We start from the raw sequence: 19,539 nt of genomic DNA, 5'->3' as shown, positions 1-19,539 counted from the left end.
ATGCAGCCAGTATTTTCCCTGCACAGAAACAAAATAACACACAAATTTAACGCTCTCTATACATGTTACATCTGTCCCACCTGCAGTGCACATGGTTTTTCCCATTTTGAGAACAAATTTGTACTGCGATCAGATCTGAATAAGGGCCAAAGCCCCATAATTACCATGAGACACGTAGTAAAAGATGAATAGAGGACATTAAAAGTCCATCTGTCCTTGCGCTCCATTGATGGTATCGGGTGAGCTGATGTATTCGCTCAACGTGGTTCAATAAGTTAAGACTTTCACCACCATTTTCAAAATTTTCAACTGCTGTATATAGAAAAAAAAATAAAAAATGTCTTCAATGATAAAAAAAAAAGAAAAGGTCTAGGGAAAAGGTGGTAGAATGGTTTATAAAGAGGAGTCCTGCACAGCTAGGCCTATTACCAATACCATCCTGAACCGTAAACAATTGGGGGATGCTGGAATAACAAGTATCGGCCAGCAACATCTGACATGGGAGAGAACGTGGGGTAAATCCAGGTAACCTTACCTAGCTGAGAAGCTTTCGAATTTTAGACTGAAGCTTTCTGCTACAGTCGTCCAGCCAGTTTATTATTCATGACGGCATCTGTTTTTGTTTTTGTCTTATGTGGAATATGTTTTGCATGATCAGTGTGCTTTGACAGCCAGTGATTAAATATAAAAAGTGTTCTACACACCTGCATAGATTTGTAACCTGTGACCACATGTAACTAATGTAGTCTATTTACTCTTCATGAATGCTATAGAATTTTTTGATGCATTAGTGAACTGGCAGCAGGAATGTTCAAATATTTGCATTTACATGCATCACATATTATACAGTTTTTGCAGTATATTATAGTATATTATAGTCATTATTTTGCATGTAAGGCAATGTAAATTGGAATAAAGGACATCACAAAATTTTCAGTTACCCTTTGATTATTTATTAACAAGACTATACACGTTACAATTATTGTATCCAATATTGTATACAATATCGCATCTCATCGCATCTTGGTTTTACGATAAGATGAGATGAGATCTAGTACAAAAAGTATGTGCAGCACATACAATTTGTACTAGATCTCATCTCATCGCAAAACCGAGATGCGATGAGATGCGATATTGTATCCAATATTGGATACAATAATTGTAACGTGGATGGGCACCTTAAGTCTTATCCACACACACTCACACACTCACTTTGACATTAGACCTGAATAAAAACACTTGTGTTTTTTTTTTTGTATAATATGCTTTTTGTTTTTAAGAAGTCATGGCTCTTTTCCAGTAGTTGCAGCATTTAAAAAAAAAAAAAAGTTTAAACCAGCCAATCCTTGTATTGCATCACTTGCACTGTAATTGATTAGTGATGGTGGAGGCAGTGATCATTTTTTTGCTAAGTCAGTGACCGTTCTTTGGGGGTAACGCGGTGGTGAGTCAAACACAGGTTGCGTGCTAATGACTTTGATGCAGACAACAAGATGTCTTCCACCATGTAGTGTAAAAAACAGGTGGTGGCTATGCACTCAAAAGCACCTCAGCGTATAATTCCCAATAATTAATAACAGGGTTTTAATTTTCTATTCAAGCTGCAGTGGGATGTGGGTACTTAAGCCACATAGAAGATAAACATATAATATAATAAACAACAGACACTGCGCTAAAATAGAAATTTTAAAATGAAAACAAGATAACTTGTTAAATATAAATAAAGAATAAAACACAAATAAAAACAAAGCTCATTAATCAGCGCACATTTTACGCATTTTAGCATTAATAGGAGTCCTTACAATGGATGCTTTATAAATGAATTGATGCATATGGTTTGTGATGAATTTGTTTGTTAGTAGATAGAAAAAGTCAATGCAGTCTTGCAGCAATGGGTTATGAGTTAATATAGGTAGTGTGATTTAATTACCACTTACAGTGGTACAGTTACAGTGACAATTACGGTCAATGGCCTCAGCCAGGTGAAATTGGGAATGCACAGGCCACCCAATGGTGACGGCTGGATGTGGCTCCCGGCTTGGTCTGGTTTGCACTCCAATGTTTTGCCTTGTCTGGATCTGCCCACAAGATGGTCACCGATCAGTGTGCAGGAAACGTACCAGAAAACGACAGAGAACTCTGGCTTGCGCGTTTCTCCGCCTCATAATGCTCACCGGCTTCCTCAGAGGACATTCTCTTCCATGTTGTAACAAGCATTGCTGTGCTGCATTTTTACACCACTGTAGGTTCAAACATAAAGGCAGTCATTATTGTGAGGTGGCTCCTGGTTTTATGAGCTGAGTACTACATCAGTGCTGAATATATGCTCTACCGAAAACTAGAAAACTAGAATGTTTTTAGACTACAGATCAATTCTTTTCCCTATTAAATTATTTTAATTGCAGCATATTTTAATTGGCTTTTAGATGTTACAAAAGCTGCCATAGGTTCTTCGTTATGGCAAAGTGATTTTCTGGCACCTTTATTTTCAGCCTGATGTTTCTTAGGTTGTTAATGGAAACTACACCTGCTTTTGAGATTTTTTCCTTTTTTCCTTTTCATTTTTTTTTTTCTACTGTGGATTTTATTTTTTAATTGTTGACTGTAATGGGAGAGAGTCATAAAACCGTAAAAAAAGTAATTTCCCTCTGGGGTAAACGGTCGAATTGTTTAAAATACGTTTCCCAATTGCTACAAAATGGTCTTGAAAATCTCACTATGTTCAGAGCCGTAGCTTATGGTTCCTCTTTGTCTGTCACTGGCGACTACAAAAACTGTGGGATTAGCGTGCTCAGACTGTTTTCACAATGATGAGAAGTCACCATAAAGCCTTTATGTCTGGATTTATAGACATTCACGTTCCAGCCTCGGTTTTAAACTGTGTTTCTGTAGGGTAATATAAAGATAGGAAGCCTGAGATTTTTATTTATTCTGTACATTCTAAGTGAAAAATATTATTATTTTTTTTTGCTTCATAAATTGCAAGGAAATGGGCCTGTGTTAATATTACCGTAAAACTTATGTTAAATTGTTCCCGTTATCCTGTCGTTTTGAAAAAGTATTCATTGGAATGTAGGCTTTAAATTTACTAGGAACCAGTGAAATCACTGAGACACAATAACAGCAGCCATTTTGTGTTGTGAATCTACTATCGGAATTCTGATTTACATACTGCTAGACAGTGCAATACGAACTTAAACAAAATAAATCTTAACACAGCCAGACCTGGCGTGAAACTTGCTTATTCAAATAATACATAATAATAAGTAGGTACTTGTTTCCTAGCACGGCCACACCGATTTACATCGGGGTGGTCGTGTCGGAAAAATAGGGTCGATCGCATCGCATGCGATGCGACCGACCGATTTTGGACCCGATTTTTTTTTTTTAATGAAATGTAAATCGGGTCCCCGGATACCTTCACAGGTAAACGCGTCCCTTCGCCGACTTCACAGGTGTCCGCGTCGCCACGGACACCTGTGAAGCCCGCGAGGGGACGCGTATAACTGTGAAGGTATCCGCGTCCCCTCGCGGGGCTCGCTGCGCTCGCCACGCTTCGGGCTCGGTGGCTCGCTGCGCTCGCCACACTATTCTATTCTCAACTCCACGCCGACATGGATAGTAGGGGAATGAAAAGGTCGGAGGACGCGCACCGCCGCCCCTCGCGGGCTCGCTGCGCTCGCCACGCTTCGGGTTGGCGTCTATCGTGGGGTGACGCCGGGGACATCTAAAATGTGAAATGGGTCATATTGGCCCATTTCACATTTTTCACATTTTTTCAGGATTTCAATGTTAAAAAATCTTTTAACATTGAAGCCTATGTAAAAATCGGGGGCATCGCGTCGGGACCTATGTTAATGGTCCCGACCGACGCGATGCCCCCGATATTTTACCTTTCCCGACACGATTTCAATGTTAAAATATTTTTTAACATTGAAGCCTATGGGGAAATCGCGGGCATCGCGTCGGTCGCGTCGGGACCATTGTTAACGGTCCCGACCGACGCGATGCCCCCGATATTTTGTCCTAGCCGGCCAAATGGACCTGATTTCAAAGGAAATCGGGTCCATCGTATGGATCGTGTACCTTAACTTAAAGGTACACGATCCATACGATTGTGGCCGTGCTAGGAAACAAGTACCAATAAGTATAAAACAGAAGTAATCGAGTAGCCACCCAAACACCCAAAATGTGCCAACCAGTGGTTGCTGGGAGCTTTGTGCATAGACACTGCAGTATAGTGCAAGGCTCTTGCATTATTGTCCAGGACCAAATCCAACAATTTATGGTCAAATTTAGATGCAATACTCATTGTACTGAACAATCTGAAGCATGACTACACACCCCATATAACTTACCCTAAGGGTGATAAATAGGCACTGTTTATTTAATTATTTTCAAAATGTATCCATAACACCCCCCTCATAATTGTAAATGTGCTGTGAAAATACTGCTGATACTCTAGGGTACCGTGTTCCAAAAAAGTTTGGGAACCACTGGCCTAAGGGCTGGATTTAATAGGCCTGGGTAGTTACTGTGCAATGAAAAGTTCATAGGTTTCTTGCACACCACAACCAAGGTAAGATGGTAAACCTCAGAAAATGCAATTTTGGATGCAAGTTTCATGATGATGCATTTCGCAACGCAAACAGGAATCCGTGTTCTCGCTTTCAGTGGTCTACAATTCACATGGCATGCTGAGAGCTGTGGGTCTCTATCAGTGTTTGTTAGCCATATTTATTTTACCTCCATACTGTTTTAGTAGATGATCTGGAGGAGAATAGTTAAAAATAAGGAGGGGTGATTCTCTTTCTGGCATAGGGCACCAAAAAGTCTAGTTACTGCTCTGCTTAACAGGGCATCCTGTAGTGTACCTCAGAATGTGCTATGTCATCGCATTCCCAGAGGATTCTGTTGTGTCTTACAAAGCATGAACAATTGTGAATGCTGCAGGCAACATGAAAATTACACGCATCGAAGCTAAGCAAATGCTTGTCTCAGGCTCTGTACATACACATCATTCATTCACATAATATTTGAGGCTTTCAGCATCAGAGCTCATTAAAAAGAAAAAAAACTAAAAAAAAAAAAAAAAAGTAATTGAGTTGTTTAAAAGCTCATTCGCTATTCATTAAAGCTACACTATAAGTGATATTGTCGGAGCGAAAGTTAAGTATAACTCCTGAGGTTTGTTAGATACAGATGTAACCTAATTCAGGTTTCTTTCTAGCCATTATAAACATTGAATTCTCAATTGGGTTTGAGCAATCTTCCCCATATAACTTGGCATTGTTGTGGAGTTGCAAACCAGAAATACAGCAGATAGATAAATTGACTGTATCTACAGATAGTGTGTATGTACAGTCGCGGCACTGGGGTTGGTGACACCCAGTGCTGCCAACAGTAACCCACTAATGCACCATGGCATGTGGTCTTGTGGGAAGTCCACTACATGGCTGTGGCCTTGCAGGAAACATCTGATTACCTCACTCCAAGGGCATGCTCAGCATCCTTGGAGATACTGGTCTGCCCCACGATACTTGTGCATGTAATGCTGGCTCCTTCTAAGTGACAGGAGCCGGTTGCTGCAGCAGGATAAAGTACCAAGCAGCTCATACGTGACTTGACAGTTACGAGCGGACTGGCTGGTACTTTGTCGCCATTCACTTAGTCTCTCTCCAAGGCTTAGTACTTAAGACCCTAATGCAGCACCTGTCTCCTGTCACTGTGGAGGAGCAATTATTTTAGTGTCACCCCCTGGAAGGATGCCACACTAGTGCACCTGTGGGTGGTATGTGTGTGTGTGTGTGTGTGTGTGTGTGTATATATATGTATATATATATATATATATATATATATATATATATATATGTATATATATATATATATATATATATATATATGTGTGTGTATATATATTACAGTATATATATATATATTCTCATATATATATATATATATATATATATATATATTATCATATAGTACTGTGGTGTGTGTGTGTGTGTGTGTGTGTGTGTATGTATATATATATCATATAGTAGTGTGACGTGCATTTTTTTTTTTTGCAGATTTCATATCTTGCAAACTTTTATGTACAATGTGATCTTAAATCATTACAGGCTATTAGGTTTAAATTAATTTTTGTATGTTGATTTTGGTTTTCATTTTTTATGATATTTATATACCCTTGGTTTTTGTTGCAGTTTAGTGTTATGGTTTCACAAATAAAACCTTACTTTCTAGTATATTACCTTCTTTAGATATCATTTTAGGTTTTTCCACAGAAAAGGGAAGGCAATTTGGCCATGATAGTGGATTTATTAAGGAAATGTTCTTTATTCACTTGAAGATTGCCAATAATGTCTAGTCCCACAAGAGAAATTGGTACTCTTTACTTAGTAGGGCGCCCGTCGCGGTCATCGCGGGTACATTTATGTCTGGCCGCGACGCGACCGACGCGATGCCCGCGATTTCCCATTGAAACCCATGTTAAACATGGAAATCGTGTCGGTCGCGTCGCGGCCGGCCATAAATGTACCCGCGATGCCCGCGACGCGATGCTCCCGATTTACCATAGGAATCAATGTTAAAAGGCGCGATGGACCCGATTTTACTGTTAAATGGCTCAATGGACCCGATTTGGCCATAGAAATCAATGTTAAATGGGCCACAGAGCCCATTAACCCTTAAATGTCCCCCCAAATTTTTAACGCCACCCCACGATCCACGCCAACCCGAAGCGTGGCGAGCGCAGCGAGCCCGCGAGGGGCGGCGGTACGCGTCCTCCGACCTTTTCATGCCCTACTATCCACTAGGGCGTGGAGTGAGAATATAATAGTGTGGCGAGCGCAGCGAGCCACCGAGCCCGAAGCGTGGCGAGCGCAGCGAGGGGACGCGGATACCTTCACAGTTATACGCGTCCCCTCGCGGGCTTCACAGGTGTCCGTGGCGACGCCGACACCTGTGAAGCCCGCGAGGGGACGCGTCTACCTGTGAAGGTATCCGCGTCCCCTCGCGGGGCTCGCTGCGCTCGCCACGCTTCGGGCTCGGTGGCTCGCTGCGCTCGCCACACTATTCTATTCTCACTCCACGCCCTAGTGGATAGTAGGGCATGAAAAGGTCGGAGGACGCGTACCGCCGCCCCTCGCGGGCTCGCTGCGCTCGCCACGCTTCGGGTTGGCGTGGATCGTGGGGTGGCGTTAAAAATTGGGGGGGACATTTAAGGGTTAATTGTGCCTATTTGGGCTCTGTGGCCCATTTAACATTGATTGCTATGGCCAAATCGGGTCCATTGAGGCATTTAACAGTAAAATCGTAGTCAATCAGCCTTTTTAACATTGTTCCCTATAGAAAAATCGCGGTCATCGCGGGCATCCCGATTTGCCCGCGATGACCGCGATTTTTACCCCCGACGCCCGCGATTTCAATTGCTGGCGCCCTTCTAGGTAAAGAGTACCGAGAAATTTGCACTTAGCATTGATTTTTGAATTGACTTTTTCCTACAGGGCATTGACTGGGTGTGACTAAATTGTCTGCAAAACTATTTTTTTCTTTTAGAGTAAGTAAAACACTGAAGTTTTCTCCATTCAAACCGTTTATTTTTGTGTTGTTCATAGTGTTTCACTTATGTCGGTTTGTACTTTCATACTTTAGTTTTAACAAATTGGTAACCATTTCAACATAAAAATGATTTTGGCCGAATTTGTCCCTTTTTTTTTTGCATACCATTTTTGAATTGTGGATTTATAATAGACCATGTAATAATTGAATTTTTAGTAATTGGTCTATTTTTATGGTTTTGCTTTGCCAAATGACAGCTTTGCATGTTGTAAGAAAATCTGTACAGAGAATGTTACTTTCTAGCCTGTAATGCTGGCAGATATTTCCAATATTCAGAAATATCAGCAAGGTCCTATTCCAGTGATGGCTAACCTTGACACTCCAGCTTTTGCTGCTGGGGATGCTGGGATGTGTAATTCAACAACAGCTGGCGTGTCCAGGTTAGCCATCACTGAATTCAAATGGCCGGTACTCACCACTGGGAACAATGGGAGTTATGGGAACAAAAATGGACAAGCTACTTATAGGCTAAATGGAGTTCTTATAGGGAATTCTGCTGTAGAGAAGAACTGTAGGGTAATCGTAGATTAAAAATTGGGTAATAGTGCACACTGCTCAAGTGCAGCTGCAAAAGCAAACCGGGCACTGGCATGCATTAAAAGGAGAATGGATTCAACAGATGCCAATGTGATATTGCCTCTTTACAAGGCATTGGTGAGACCACACTTTGAATTTTTTGTTCAGTTATGGGCAACACACCTTAAAAAGGACATTAATGAATTGGAACAGGTACTGAGAAGGGTGACTAAGCTAGTAAAAGGTCTCGAATCACTAGAATACAAAGATAGGTTAACCAGGCTGAATATGTTTTCACTGGAGAAACGGAGGCTGAGAGGTGATATGATTAGTATGTTCAAATACTGGATTGGGAATCATATGGAACTGGGAGATGATTTGTTCACTAACAGGCCTATACTTAGGACACACAGGCATGTACTGAGGCTCGAGGGAAATAAAGTCCATACTGAATTAAGCAGTAACATTCTGGAAATCATTGCCGGCGGAGGTGATTACAGCAACTACTGTTAATGAATTTAAATCAAAACTGGATACATTTTTGGCCACTAAGGGAATCTAGCACCTGCTATCTTTGAAAATCCATGCAGTTCCTCTTCCCTGCCTGGGGTGTCGCTGTCTGCTGTGGTGTTCTTAGCACAGGTCTGGTTTACATATTATTGCTGATATACAGACCACACTGTGCTAGAAGCACTACAGCAGACAGCGACATCCCAGGCAGGGAAGAGGAACTGCATTGGTTTTCAAAGATAGCGGTATGGTTCCGGGGCCTATACTTACCTTACACCCTAACTCATTATAGACACTTTTTTTGAGCTGTGGCTGTCCATAAGTGTTGCTCGGTTGTTTATGCTCCTGTTTAGTTTCGATGAAGTCCTCAAAGCTCACTCAGTAGGATAAAAATGAAATCTTACAAGCCTCCTTTTTGAATATTAAACAAAGTTTCTGTATACTCTCTTACGCACCATGCTAAGCACCTGAGGTGGCACCAATTTGTACATGTATTAACAAGGGATTCTCAGGGAAAGCCAGCGAATGAATTCATATTGTTATATATTTAAAATAAAAAAAAATATTAGGGGACGAACTATAATGGGACAAAACATATGTTATTCACATTATAAGCTCCAGTAAATCTAGCCTACTAAGAGGAACAGGAAGGCCTGTAGTAAAAATGAGTTTATAGTCATTTAAACAGGACTGGACAAATCCCAAGTCAGGTCACAAACTTTTCTGCCGGCACCTCATTTTTGGGGGTATTTTCCTTTACTGGCTGCTGAAGTAAAGTCATAATGTTCTTAGACTGTCTCCTGAATGCAGTCACTCTGTCTGCAGCCATATCTGTATATCTTGCACTTTCTTGGTCTCCATTTATGATCGCCAGTAGCCAGGTTATATAGCTATAGGACATTTGATGTGTATGTATAATGATATTTAGCATCTGGGTTACTAGTTTGAGCTGTCCATATGAAACAGCAGTGTTTCGGCTATGGAAGTTTGCCTTCTATGTAGTAGCTTGCAGTGCCAAGTACTTTAATATGTTAACTATATATTACAATTAAGAACACATTACGCATTTTATAATGTTGTGTGACTTTATTGTAATTTTTTTTTTTGTATCAGAATATTGAACCACCGGAGCCCCTTTAAGTAGTGTTGCTGAGCGCTTATTCCTTGTCCCTTTTATTTATCTTGATTCACTTATTGATTACTTGGTAATAGCACTTGGCTGTTATTTATTTCAGTGGTTCTCAAACGGTGGGTCCTGACCCCAAAGAGGGTCCCAACCTTCTCAGTATGGGGTCGCGACTCCATGTTGCTGACCATCAGGCTGATGACTTTTCTAATCTCCGTCAGTGATTCAAGGAGTCTGAAACATCTGTTGAATTGTCTATTATTTTATATTATATTGTGCCTCCACAATGCTGCCATGTATGTGATGTCTGCTGACTACACATGTGATGTGATGACCTTCTGCAGTCACTTGCTGTGGTCCCGAAATGATTTTTATCACCAGAGCAAAATAGTTTGAGGACCCCTGATTTATTTGATGTTTGTCCCTTTTTATATGTACTATTAATTAGCCCCCCCTCCTTTCTTTCCTTTTTTAATTTTCACCTGGCATAGTGTTCCCATATTAGTTTGGAACTGTAACGTGGCAGTGAAGTTGGATGAAAAAATGATCTACACTTGCACACCTATCAAAGCAGCCTAAAATCATATAGCTTGTGTCCCACAATTAAGAAAATCAAAAAGTGTTAGATGATGATTGACAAATAATCAAGTTTAATATTTTAAATGCATGCACTTTTTATCATTTAATGCATGAAATGTTATATGGTTCTCCACTGATGTCTAGGCAACGTTATACAAAGAGAGAATATATAAAAAAAAAAAAAGGAAACCATTTTCTAGTTATATAGTACAGTGATTTTCAACTCGCGGCACACCAAATAAGCTTTTAAAATTGCCAAGGTTCCTTCAACCCGAACACGGAAAAACGAACACACTGGCCCCCCACAGGGGAAAAAAAACCAACCTATTGGCCCTAACATGAGCAAAAAAAATCACATTAGTCCCCACATAAAAAACAATCATTCACACTGTCCACCATAGAACACACAAATACAACATTGCCCCCCAGATGAACATAATAACGTACAGTACTGAGTCTTTGCCAGGCTTATCTGCTTTCAAAGCACAGAAGGCAACTTATGCATATGCCAACTCTTTCCAATGTGGAGTGCTCCACGATGTGCAGTTAAATATGCATCTCTGGCTCCAGCGCACACTTGGGAACTGCTCACGGCACACCAGTGTGCTACTGCACAGTGGTGGAAAAACACTGCTGTAGTAATCTGGTGCAATGGCTCATTAATATGACATGCAGCAGACTGTAACCACAGGCAGATAACTATACAAATAGTGGTGATCGGGTGATTGATCATGCAGGTACTGATAAATCTCCGCCACCTAATTACTTGCATTTCATTCATATAATTTTTATTTTCAAGATAGTAATGATTTGCCATTGGAAAAAAGAAATTACCACTTTTTGCTTGTGGTCTCTGTGTACTCTGTACTCTTTGTTCAACTTGTTCAGGTTGAAATTGTGTTTAATTGGTGATAGTTCAATGAGCCAATAAGTGGGCTTATTCATTATTCACAATTCATTATTGTGCAGTAATAGGTACTTGTTTTCTAGCACGGCGCCCACGATATTCAGTCGAAAGGCATTGTATTCAATTTCAAATTGTATACCATTGTATATGGCATACAATGCAATGCAATTTTAAATTGTATAAGCACTCTAAAGGGTTTTCTCAATGTTAAATGGTCCCCCCATGCGATTTTTAATTGTATAAGCTCCTTAATAGGTGCTTACAATGTTAAATGCACCCCCACACCACCGCCACTATCAACGCCAACCCGAAGCGTGGCGAGCGCAGTGGTACGCGTCCTCTGACCTTTTCATACCCCCACTATCCACGTCGGCGTGGAGTTGATTTTATATAGTGTGGCGAGCCACCGAGCCCGAAGCGTGGCGAGCGGACGCGCTTTACTTCATATGTATTCTGCGTCCGCTCGCCACGCTTCGGGCGCGGGCGCTCGGCACACTATATTAAATCAACTCCACGCCGACGTGGGTAGTGGGGGTATGAAAAGGTCGGAGGAACGCGTACCGCCGCCCCTCGCGGGCTCGCTGCGCTCGCCATGCTACGGGTTGGCGTTGATAGTATGGGTGGCGTGGGGGTGCTTTTAACATTGTAAGCACCTATTACGGTGCTTATACAATTATTTATCTTATAGGGGGCACATTTAACATTAAAAACACCCATTAGGGTGCTTATACAATTTAAAATCGTATACCGTTGTATATGGCATACAATTCGATGGCATACAATTTAAAATTGTATAACATCAGCTAACATCGCATACCATCGTATGCCTTATGGTATGCGCCGTGCTAGGAAGCAAGTACCCAGTAATAATGCACATTGTTTTTTTCCCCCTCTTATTGCAGAAATGGGGGGGGGGGGGGGATAACAAAACTCCCCTCAACCGCCTTGGTTATACTGGGCTTACCATCTCGCTTACAAAATTTAAAGAGGAAATCCATTCTGCACTAGTGCAAAATGCATTTCCTCCTCTTCTACCATACCCACCTCTGCAGTGATACAGCAGTGTGTCTTCCACTGCCAATTTCTGTGCCTCAGAATGCCATGGTAACTGCATTCTGGAGCAAATTAGCCAATACAAAGGTGCACTGAGTGTAAATTCAGTTCCCCATGGGCATTATTAGACTGATATCTAAAAGTCCCTCCTGGTCGTCATCACGTCATACACACAATCATTATTCAGGTAATATGTATTCCTGAAGTATAATATATGATATGTTGTAGTAATTAATTGGTATAGTACAATAGTAGAGGTGTTCAGTGTGGGGTGGCACAATGCCTTGCACCCAACTGTTGCATAGTAATTATTATGGTTTGTTCTGTGCAACATGTATATCATTATCTATGGTATGACTTTCTACAATCAGTGGCCAATTGTAGCGTCCGTAGCCTCTGTCCATATTAGCAAGAAAAGGTTTTAGATATCACCGCGCCAAACCTGGCTGCTGCAACTCGCACACCCCTGGGATACCAAACCCACTCCAAAGCACAACAAGAAAAACAAAAGGGGGTGCACAACGATGCGCTGTCAGAATGTGAGGATGGACAATAATTCTCCTTCCTTCTTGGACCGGCGTACTTCCAAGCAGATGGGTTCACACCATAGAATATAAAACAGATGAGTGTATTAGGACATCCAATCCAACATATACTCTTAAACGTTGCTTTTCACTGGTTCAACTGACCTGTATCACAGGCCCTATGTGCCCATAAAGGTTTCTTTGTTAAACACCCGACAAAACCTTTCCCATGCAATGTATGCTCACCTTCTGGCAATGCCCTATATGCATATAAGGGTTTCTTTTACTCCTTGGTCATCCGAAAAATCCACTCCAGTCAAATTCCACGAGTAGTAACAGTTTTTATTCCAGAATACATCCAAGGCAGTAAAAACAAAGACAGGTAGCAAATTTTTTCCAATTAAATGCAAAAATGAAGAACTGCCAAGTGCCTTATGGCTTTTAAAGATGGGCTCATCTTTAAAAGCCATAAGGCACTTGGCAGTTCTTCATTTTTGCATTTAATTGGAAAAAATTTGCTACCTGTCTTTGTTTTTACTGCCTTGGATGTATTCTGGAATAAAAACTGTTACTACTCGTGGAATTTGACTGGAGTGGATTTTTCGGATGACCAAGGAGTAAAAGAAACCCTTATATGCATATAGGGCATTGCCAGAAGGTGAGCATACATTGCATGGGAAAGGTTTTGTCGGGTGTTTAACAAAGAAACCTTTATGGGCACATAGGGCCTGTGATACAGGTCAGTTGAACCAGTGAAAAGCAACGTTTAAGAGTATATGTTGGATTGGATGTCCTAATACACTCATCTGTTTTATATTCTATGGTGTGAACCCATCTGCTTGGAAGTACGCCGGTCCAAGAAGGAAGGAGAATTATTGTCCATCCTCACATTCTGACAGCGCATCGTTGTGCACCCTCTGTCCATATTAGGCCTTGGCGAGGCCAGTCTAAAGTAGCCATTATACGCATTTGTCATTATTTCAACATGACATATTTGCACCATAGCTTCCCTTTGCAATTTTTCGGTATATGTGTGGATCTGCTCTAATTAGGCAACTAACCATAGAAGAACTAAGGTAGTGCTGGGGCCTCACTGTCTCTGTGTGTGTTCAATTAATGTGTTAAATGTACAGCCTTGGCTGGTATTTGTAATAGTGTTCATTCTAGCACCCGCCATCTTTGAAAACCCATGCAGTTCCTCTTCACTGCCTGGGGTGTCACTGTCTGCTGTGGTGTTTCTAGCACAGGTCTGGTTTGCATATCAGTGCTGAAGCACTACAGCAGACAGCGACACCCCAGGCAGGAAGAGGAACAGCATGGGTTTTCAAAGATGCAATGAATGAACACTATAAGTTTCATATTTTGAAAACTCAATAAAAAATTTTGTAAAAGTCCCTCCTGGAACGTGTTCCGCTGCACTCAGCAGTATGGTGAGATAGAGGGTATTCTCTCCAGGAGAGGAAATTGTCACTGGTGGAACAGCAGTGGGGAATGCTACATAAGAATGTACTAGCCATGGGATCACGGGTCCTGTTCATACATGGCACAGAGGAAGTCGGGGGGAGGGGCTGCCTTAATTGGTAACTAGTCAGGGGGGGGGTTACTCCATGGGAGAGGTGGGAGGTAATGTTACAATGGAGACATGTGGACACAGTTGTGTGAGACATGTTTGTATCAAATATTTAATACATTAATTTAAATATGTTTATAATTGAAATATAATTTTTTTTTAGGATATAAATAGAAGATAATCCTACATTTTTAACGACCAAAAAAAATACAAAAGTTGTTAAACGCTAAAAATTCTGGAAATGGACAATATTTCTTGTAGTGCATCATATACCTCTTATACAATTCGGTAAACATTGTTTAAAATACAGTGATGCTACATCAAAATGCAAAATCCATGATGTCTGTCAGTGTTGCGGTTATAGAATCGCCACCGATTCCCGAATTTAGAGAAAGCATCTGCAAATCCAAACTGGCTCAATCTGTCCTCAAACAGCCCTGATATTAACAGAGAACACTTGGCCAATTCCAAATCTATGATTTCATCCAAAACTAAAACCAATTACAGACAGAAGCTGTTTATTCTGAGGCCAGGTTATATCCAAACATAATTGGATTCCTCATTACTATGTATTGGATGTACTGCATAGTCTACCATGTAATGAAATATTTAGCAAATGAGAGAAGGAAAATTAAAAATGCTTTGTTTGTTTGTCTTTTTCATTTTTTTGTAATTCCATATTCTCTGCTCTCCTGCGCGTTCTGATCGTCTGTTTACGTAACAAAGTATATCTTAAACATTCTAATGACTGGATCGAAAGAAGTCACGCCGGGTTCCTATTCATATAGCAAGTTCCAGAACAGGGCATCTTGTGGCACCCACTGATGTTTTATAAATAGCTTTTATGATCTAAAACACGTTTTGCTGTAGTAAATAGTATAATAATAATAAAAAAACAACAACAAAGTAAATAAGAAAAAGCCAAAAAAGATTTATTGCAAATTGCCTGCAGATAATGTTGTCTTGTCCTGCTGATTTTTATTTACTCGTTTATTTCAGTTTGAGATTTAGGAGTTTAATTCAGATCCTGTCCCGCTGCAGATCTATGGCTTTTTAAAGGCAGTATATGCGCCGTTAGTATGTAATCATTTGAGAAAAAGACTGTTCCGTAAACTGGGTTATTGTTGGAGGGATGGATTTATTTATTCATTCATTTATTTTTAAACTTTTTGCAAAAACTTTTCTTGCAAGACATTTGTACTGTCTGTCCATAGAGATATTATCTTAATTTTTTATGATTTGTTTGTATTCCGTGCTGATTCTCGTTTTGTTGTTTTTCTTTTATTTATATAACCCCTAGCGAATACATTTTGTCTGAGTCAGACTACAGGTCCACTACTTGCTCTCTGTTCAGAATTGTTAAAATGATTAATGCCTGCAGGGTGAGCTAACATGAAGTTCCTCTTGCTTGTTAAATGTTCTTTGCCAGTTTCCGTTCCCTTTTTTTTACATTTTTTTTCCCCCTTCGCATGGGAATTAGGGGATTCCCAGTCTGAGACCTCCTACTGGCAGTCTTGGGCATTCATTTGATCTTAGTTGTAGAGAAAGGGAATTGCTGATTTTATTTTCTAACCTAATGTGCTGAAATGTTCACTTTACACTAGTATAGTTAAGTCTGGGTCTTTATTTTTGCAGATGCTGGTTATTTGGTTGAAATTTATAGAAATGTAATAGAGCTCATTTATAAACGGTGTTAATGCAGATGTTGAAGGTATCCATCTATTATTAATGCATTTATTTATTTATTTTTTCTAAGGTTTAATTACAACTACATCAAGACGGCTGGACCGGGAACAGCAATCTGAACACAAACTTGAGGTAATGAATTTCATGCTATTTTTCGAAGAAACCACTTTGCTCATACCTTTTTAAGAGTGTAGTTGCTGCCTTTTCATTGCTCAGGGTGTTCCGTTCCCGGTGCCACGAGTATGGTACGACATGTTGCATCCTTCCAACCACACCCTCCACTGTACAGTACTGTAGTATAGTTTGAGCCGTTGTACAGCACGGTGGTGGATCCATAAGTTAAATCATCAAGCATCTGAGCTGCCTACATCTGCAGTATCCAGGATGCTGGTCTACTCACCAAATTTATAGGCAAGTAAGGTTAGGGGTGGATGCAATGGAATACATCCTGCCACATTTTGGGAACATACCAGCATTACTAACACCGGTATGTACCTAGAAATTTTATTCAAAATCTGTAGATCAATTGGATCCCTTTTTCAAAGGTAATGTGAAAAGAAGCCCACCGGCTTCTATTGGGACCCACCTGGTTCAAGATCCAGAATGTATCACATTTTGGAGCTTAATACGTACTGGAATGTGGGCAAAACTCCCAGAGTTCAGAAAAATTTAATTTTAATAGTTTGTCCCGCTTTTCTGCCTATATTACATCCTACCCTAGGAGTAACTTCTCCTAGAGGGGTAGGCTAACCCTAAAATGTCACTTATTTGATTCTGTTGACATGTAAACATTGCTGTACAGGTTCTAGTGCTGATTTTACAAACCATATGGGAGATTTTTCAAAGTTTGGAAAGAGATAAAGTGGTGAAATACAAAGTGCCAACAATCAGATCCTATGCGAGATGTGCAAAGCTTTTAAAAGTGATGGAGAGTGATAAATAATGAATCAACCAGCTTTTTACTTTCATTTTTCAGATAGTCTGTGACATGGCAGTTAGGAGCTGGTTGGCAGGTACTGTATGACTCTCCACTTTATCACTTGTCAAGGCTTGGTACATAACAGATAACAGGTACGGCTTAGTTGGTACTTTCGGGCGTATGTTCTAAGCCTTGGAGAGATATAAAGTGGAGAGCGATAACTAGCCAATTATTTTTATGTTGCATTCCTCAAAAAGCACTTGGGAAAGAAGCCCATAGGCTTCTTTAGGGTAACGTCTGTTTTTTTTATGGCATTACCCTCTGCAGCAAAGCCCAGATGTACAGTGTTTTATCACATTTCTCCTTTAGGACATCTTCAGGGCTAGCACTACCATGTACCATAGTGTTCTACATACAAGCTGTGTTAAGTGTTAACTGGAGGATGTGGCAGTTCACTAATGACACAGCTGTGAAGAGTGGGTGGGATTTCTACAGATTGGGGCCGCGCTCATCTATAGCGCCGGTGCGCCAAAACGACCAGTCTCGATGCGCTGCTTGCCGAGACAGGAATGCGCGAGCGTCTCATGCTTGTGTGTTCATTGCCCAAAAATTGGGTGTATAATCATTTCACACGCACACCTCATTCACGCCGAGAGTCGCTCAGATGAGCCTATATCTATGACACTTAAATACACCCCATGCCCCTCGTCAAAGCACTGCAACCTGCCTGTCATTTACAGTGCCCTTTGTTTAATGTTGCCCAGGTATACCACCAATATGTAAGTAAATTTAGACCCGCCGGTGTATGAGCAATGTAACTAGAGAAATATGTTTACTATAGTGTCCGTTTTCAGTCTCTAGCGGATCAGCCTTTTTTTTTTTTGGCATTTTTCTCAATGGAACAGAGGAATAATAAATATTGTTATAATTTTAGTTCTGTGAGTAATTCCGATTTACAGTCCACTCTTGATTGTTATTTACAGGTATCACTGGTTTTCATATTGCTTGTTGTCACACTTGGGGTTAATGTGCCGAGAGATATTTCATTCTCCTGTAATTGGCCCCCTTTTTTTTCAGTATTTTTATTTTATGTCCTCCCCCCAACCGCCACCCACCCACCCAGCTGGTCTTTGTGGCTCAGCTCTGTTTACTGCCAGCTCGGTGATATAGCAAAGGCACTATAAAGTACTATTATACAGCGTAATGCAAGCTTTAATGTTTTAATGGTCCTATTCCGATTTGTCTGTTTAATGGAGGCAAGCTTGAAAATACTTTGGGAAGGAACCCAGAAACAAAGTGGTATTTAGATTGGAGGAGCTGGAGCCAAGTGTTGTGTGCATCTGGCAAATTAATTTAACATTGAAATGTTGACCAGATGGGTTAGTGGGTTTTTTCCTTGTTTACAAGGAAATTTGATCCTCTACTGCACTGTGGTTTAGAGATATGAAGTCTATATTCCAGAGTACCTTCCTTCCATGGTGCAATCTCACGACTCGATAGCTCTGTGTGCACTGAGAAACGTCCAAAGCTTTTTCCAAATGTCACATTGCCTGATACGATACGGTGTTTGCTTGTTATTGGCTTCAGTTCTCTACGTTGTCGCGCAGCCAAAGAGGTTTTAACATCGGATGAGATACTTGTCATTGAAAACTCTGGTTTAGAGGCTTATTGACATGAGTTTTGCATTAGATACGGACAGATTAATATTTATACTGCACAACTTTATTATTTACATTTATTTCCCCTTATTTTCGCCTTTTTGTGAACCCTCTGGTGTAACTGCTGAAATGCACCTTCTGTGTTAGAGATGAGTCTCTGCCAGAGACAGTATGATAATGAACAATGAATAAAATAGCCCATATTTAGGATGACACCTGCCAAAATCAGTTTTCTTATTGGAAATCCTGAAATAACGAGGATGTAGGTCATGAATTGTAGAAAAGATTTGTCCATGTAGATCAGTCATCGTTCCTGACCTTGGTCCTGACCTTCGTTCCTGACCTTGGTCCTCAAGGCACACTAACAGTGCAGGTTTTGGTAAAATCCAGTATACTGGAGAAGGTTAAATCAAAATAATTGTAGGCTGTAACTAAAACCTGTGCTGTTAAACTGGGTACAAACTAGGCTGACGGAATGACTGTCCGCCAACCTATCTAATGATCAGTAAGTGCTCACACACTTACCGATAGTGCCCTGATGTCAGGGCCGGTGCAAGGGTTCTTGGCACCCTAGGCAAAACTTCTGCCAACTCCCCCCCCCCCCCCCTTCATCCCCCATAACCCTTTTCCTGATCAGTCATTTCCAACATTTATACATTATCGTGAGGGCACCCATAGACAACAGAGGGGTATCCAGCACAGCTGCTTACACAGGGTTATAGGGTGTGTTTGTGTATGGTGAGGGTAATAGGCTGTGGGGTGTGTGTGTGTGTATGATTAGGGTTATAGGCTGCATGGAGTGTGTATGGTTAGGGTTATAGGCTAAGGGGGAGTATGGTTAGGCTGCAGAGGGGAGTGTATGGTTATG

The 19,539-nt window shown here is 40.8% G+C and overlaps 1 protein-coding gene across 7 annotated transcripts in view; it reads left to right on the top strand.

Moving 5' to 3' along the window:
- The window catches only part of FAT1 (FAT atypical cadherin 1), a 206,393-nt gene that overhangs the window by 100,355 nt on the left and 86,499 nt on the right, over positions 1 to 19,539 (top strand). For all 7 annotated transcript variants that reach the window (XR_014469766.1, XM_083169337.1, XM_083169366.1 and 4 more), the window contains one exon: positions 16,165 to 16,226. Coding sequence is in view for 6 of the 7 variants with exons in the window: in XM_083169337.1 (XP_083025463.1) it covers positions 16,165 to 16,226 (62 nt within the window). In the remaining variant the exon portion in view is untranslated. The remainder of the gene's footprint in view (positions 1 to 16,164; positions 16,227 to 19,539) is intronic.

This window comes from Crinia signifera, chromosome 1 (assembly GCF_055691185.1).
Source record: "Crinia signifera chromosome 1, ASM5569118v1, whole genome shotgun sequence".
Taxonomy (NCBI): Eukaryota; Metazoa; Chordata; class Amphibia; order Anura; family Myobatrachidae; genus Crinia; species Crinia signifera.
This window is presented reverse-complemented; position numbering and strand designations above follow the sequence as displayed.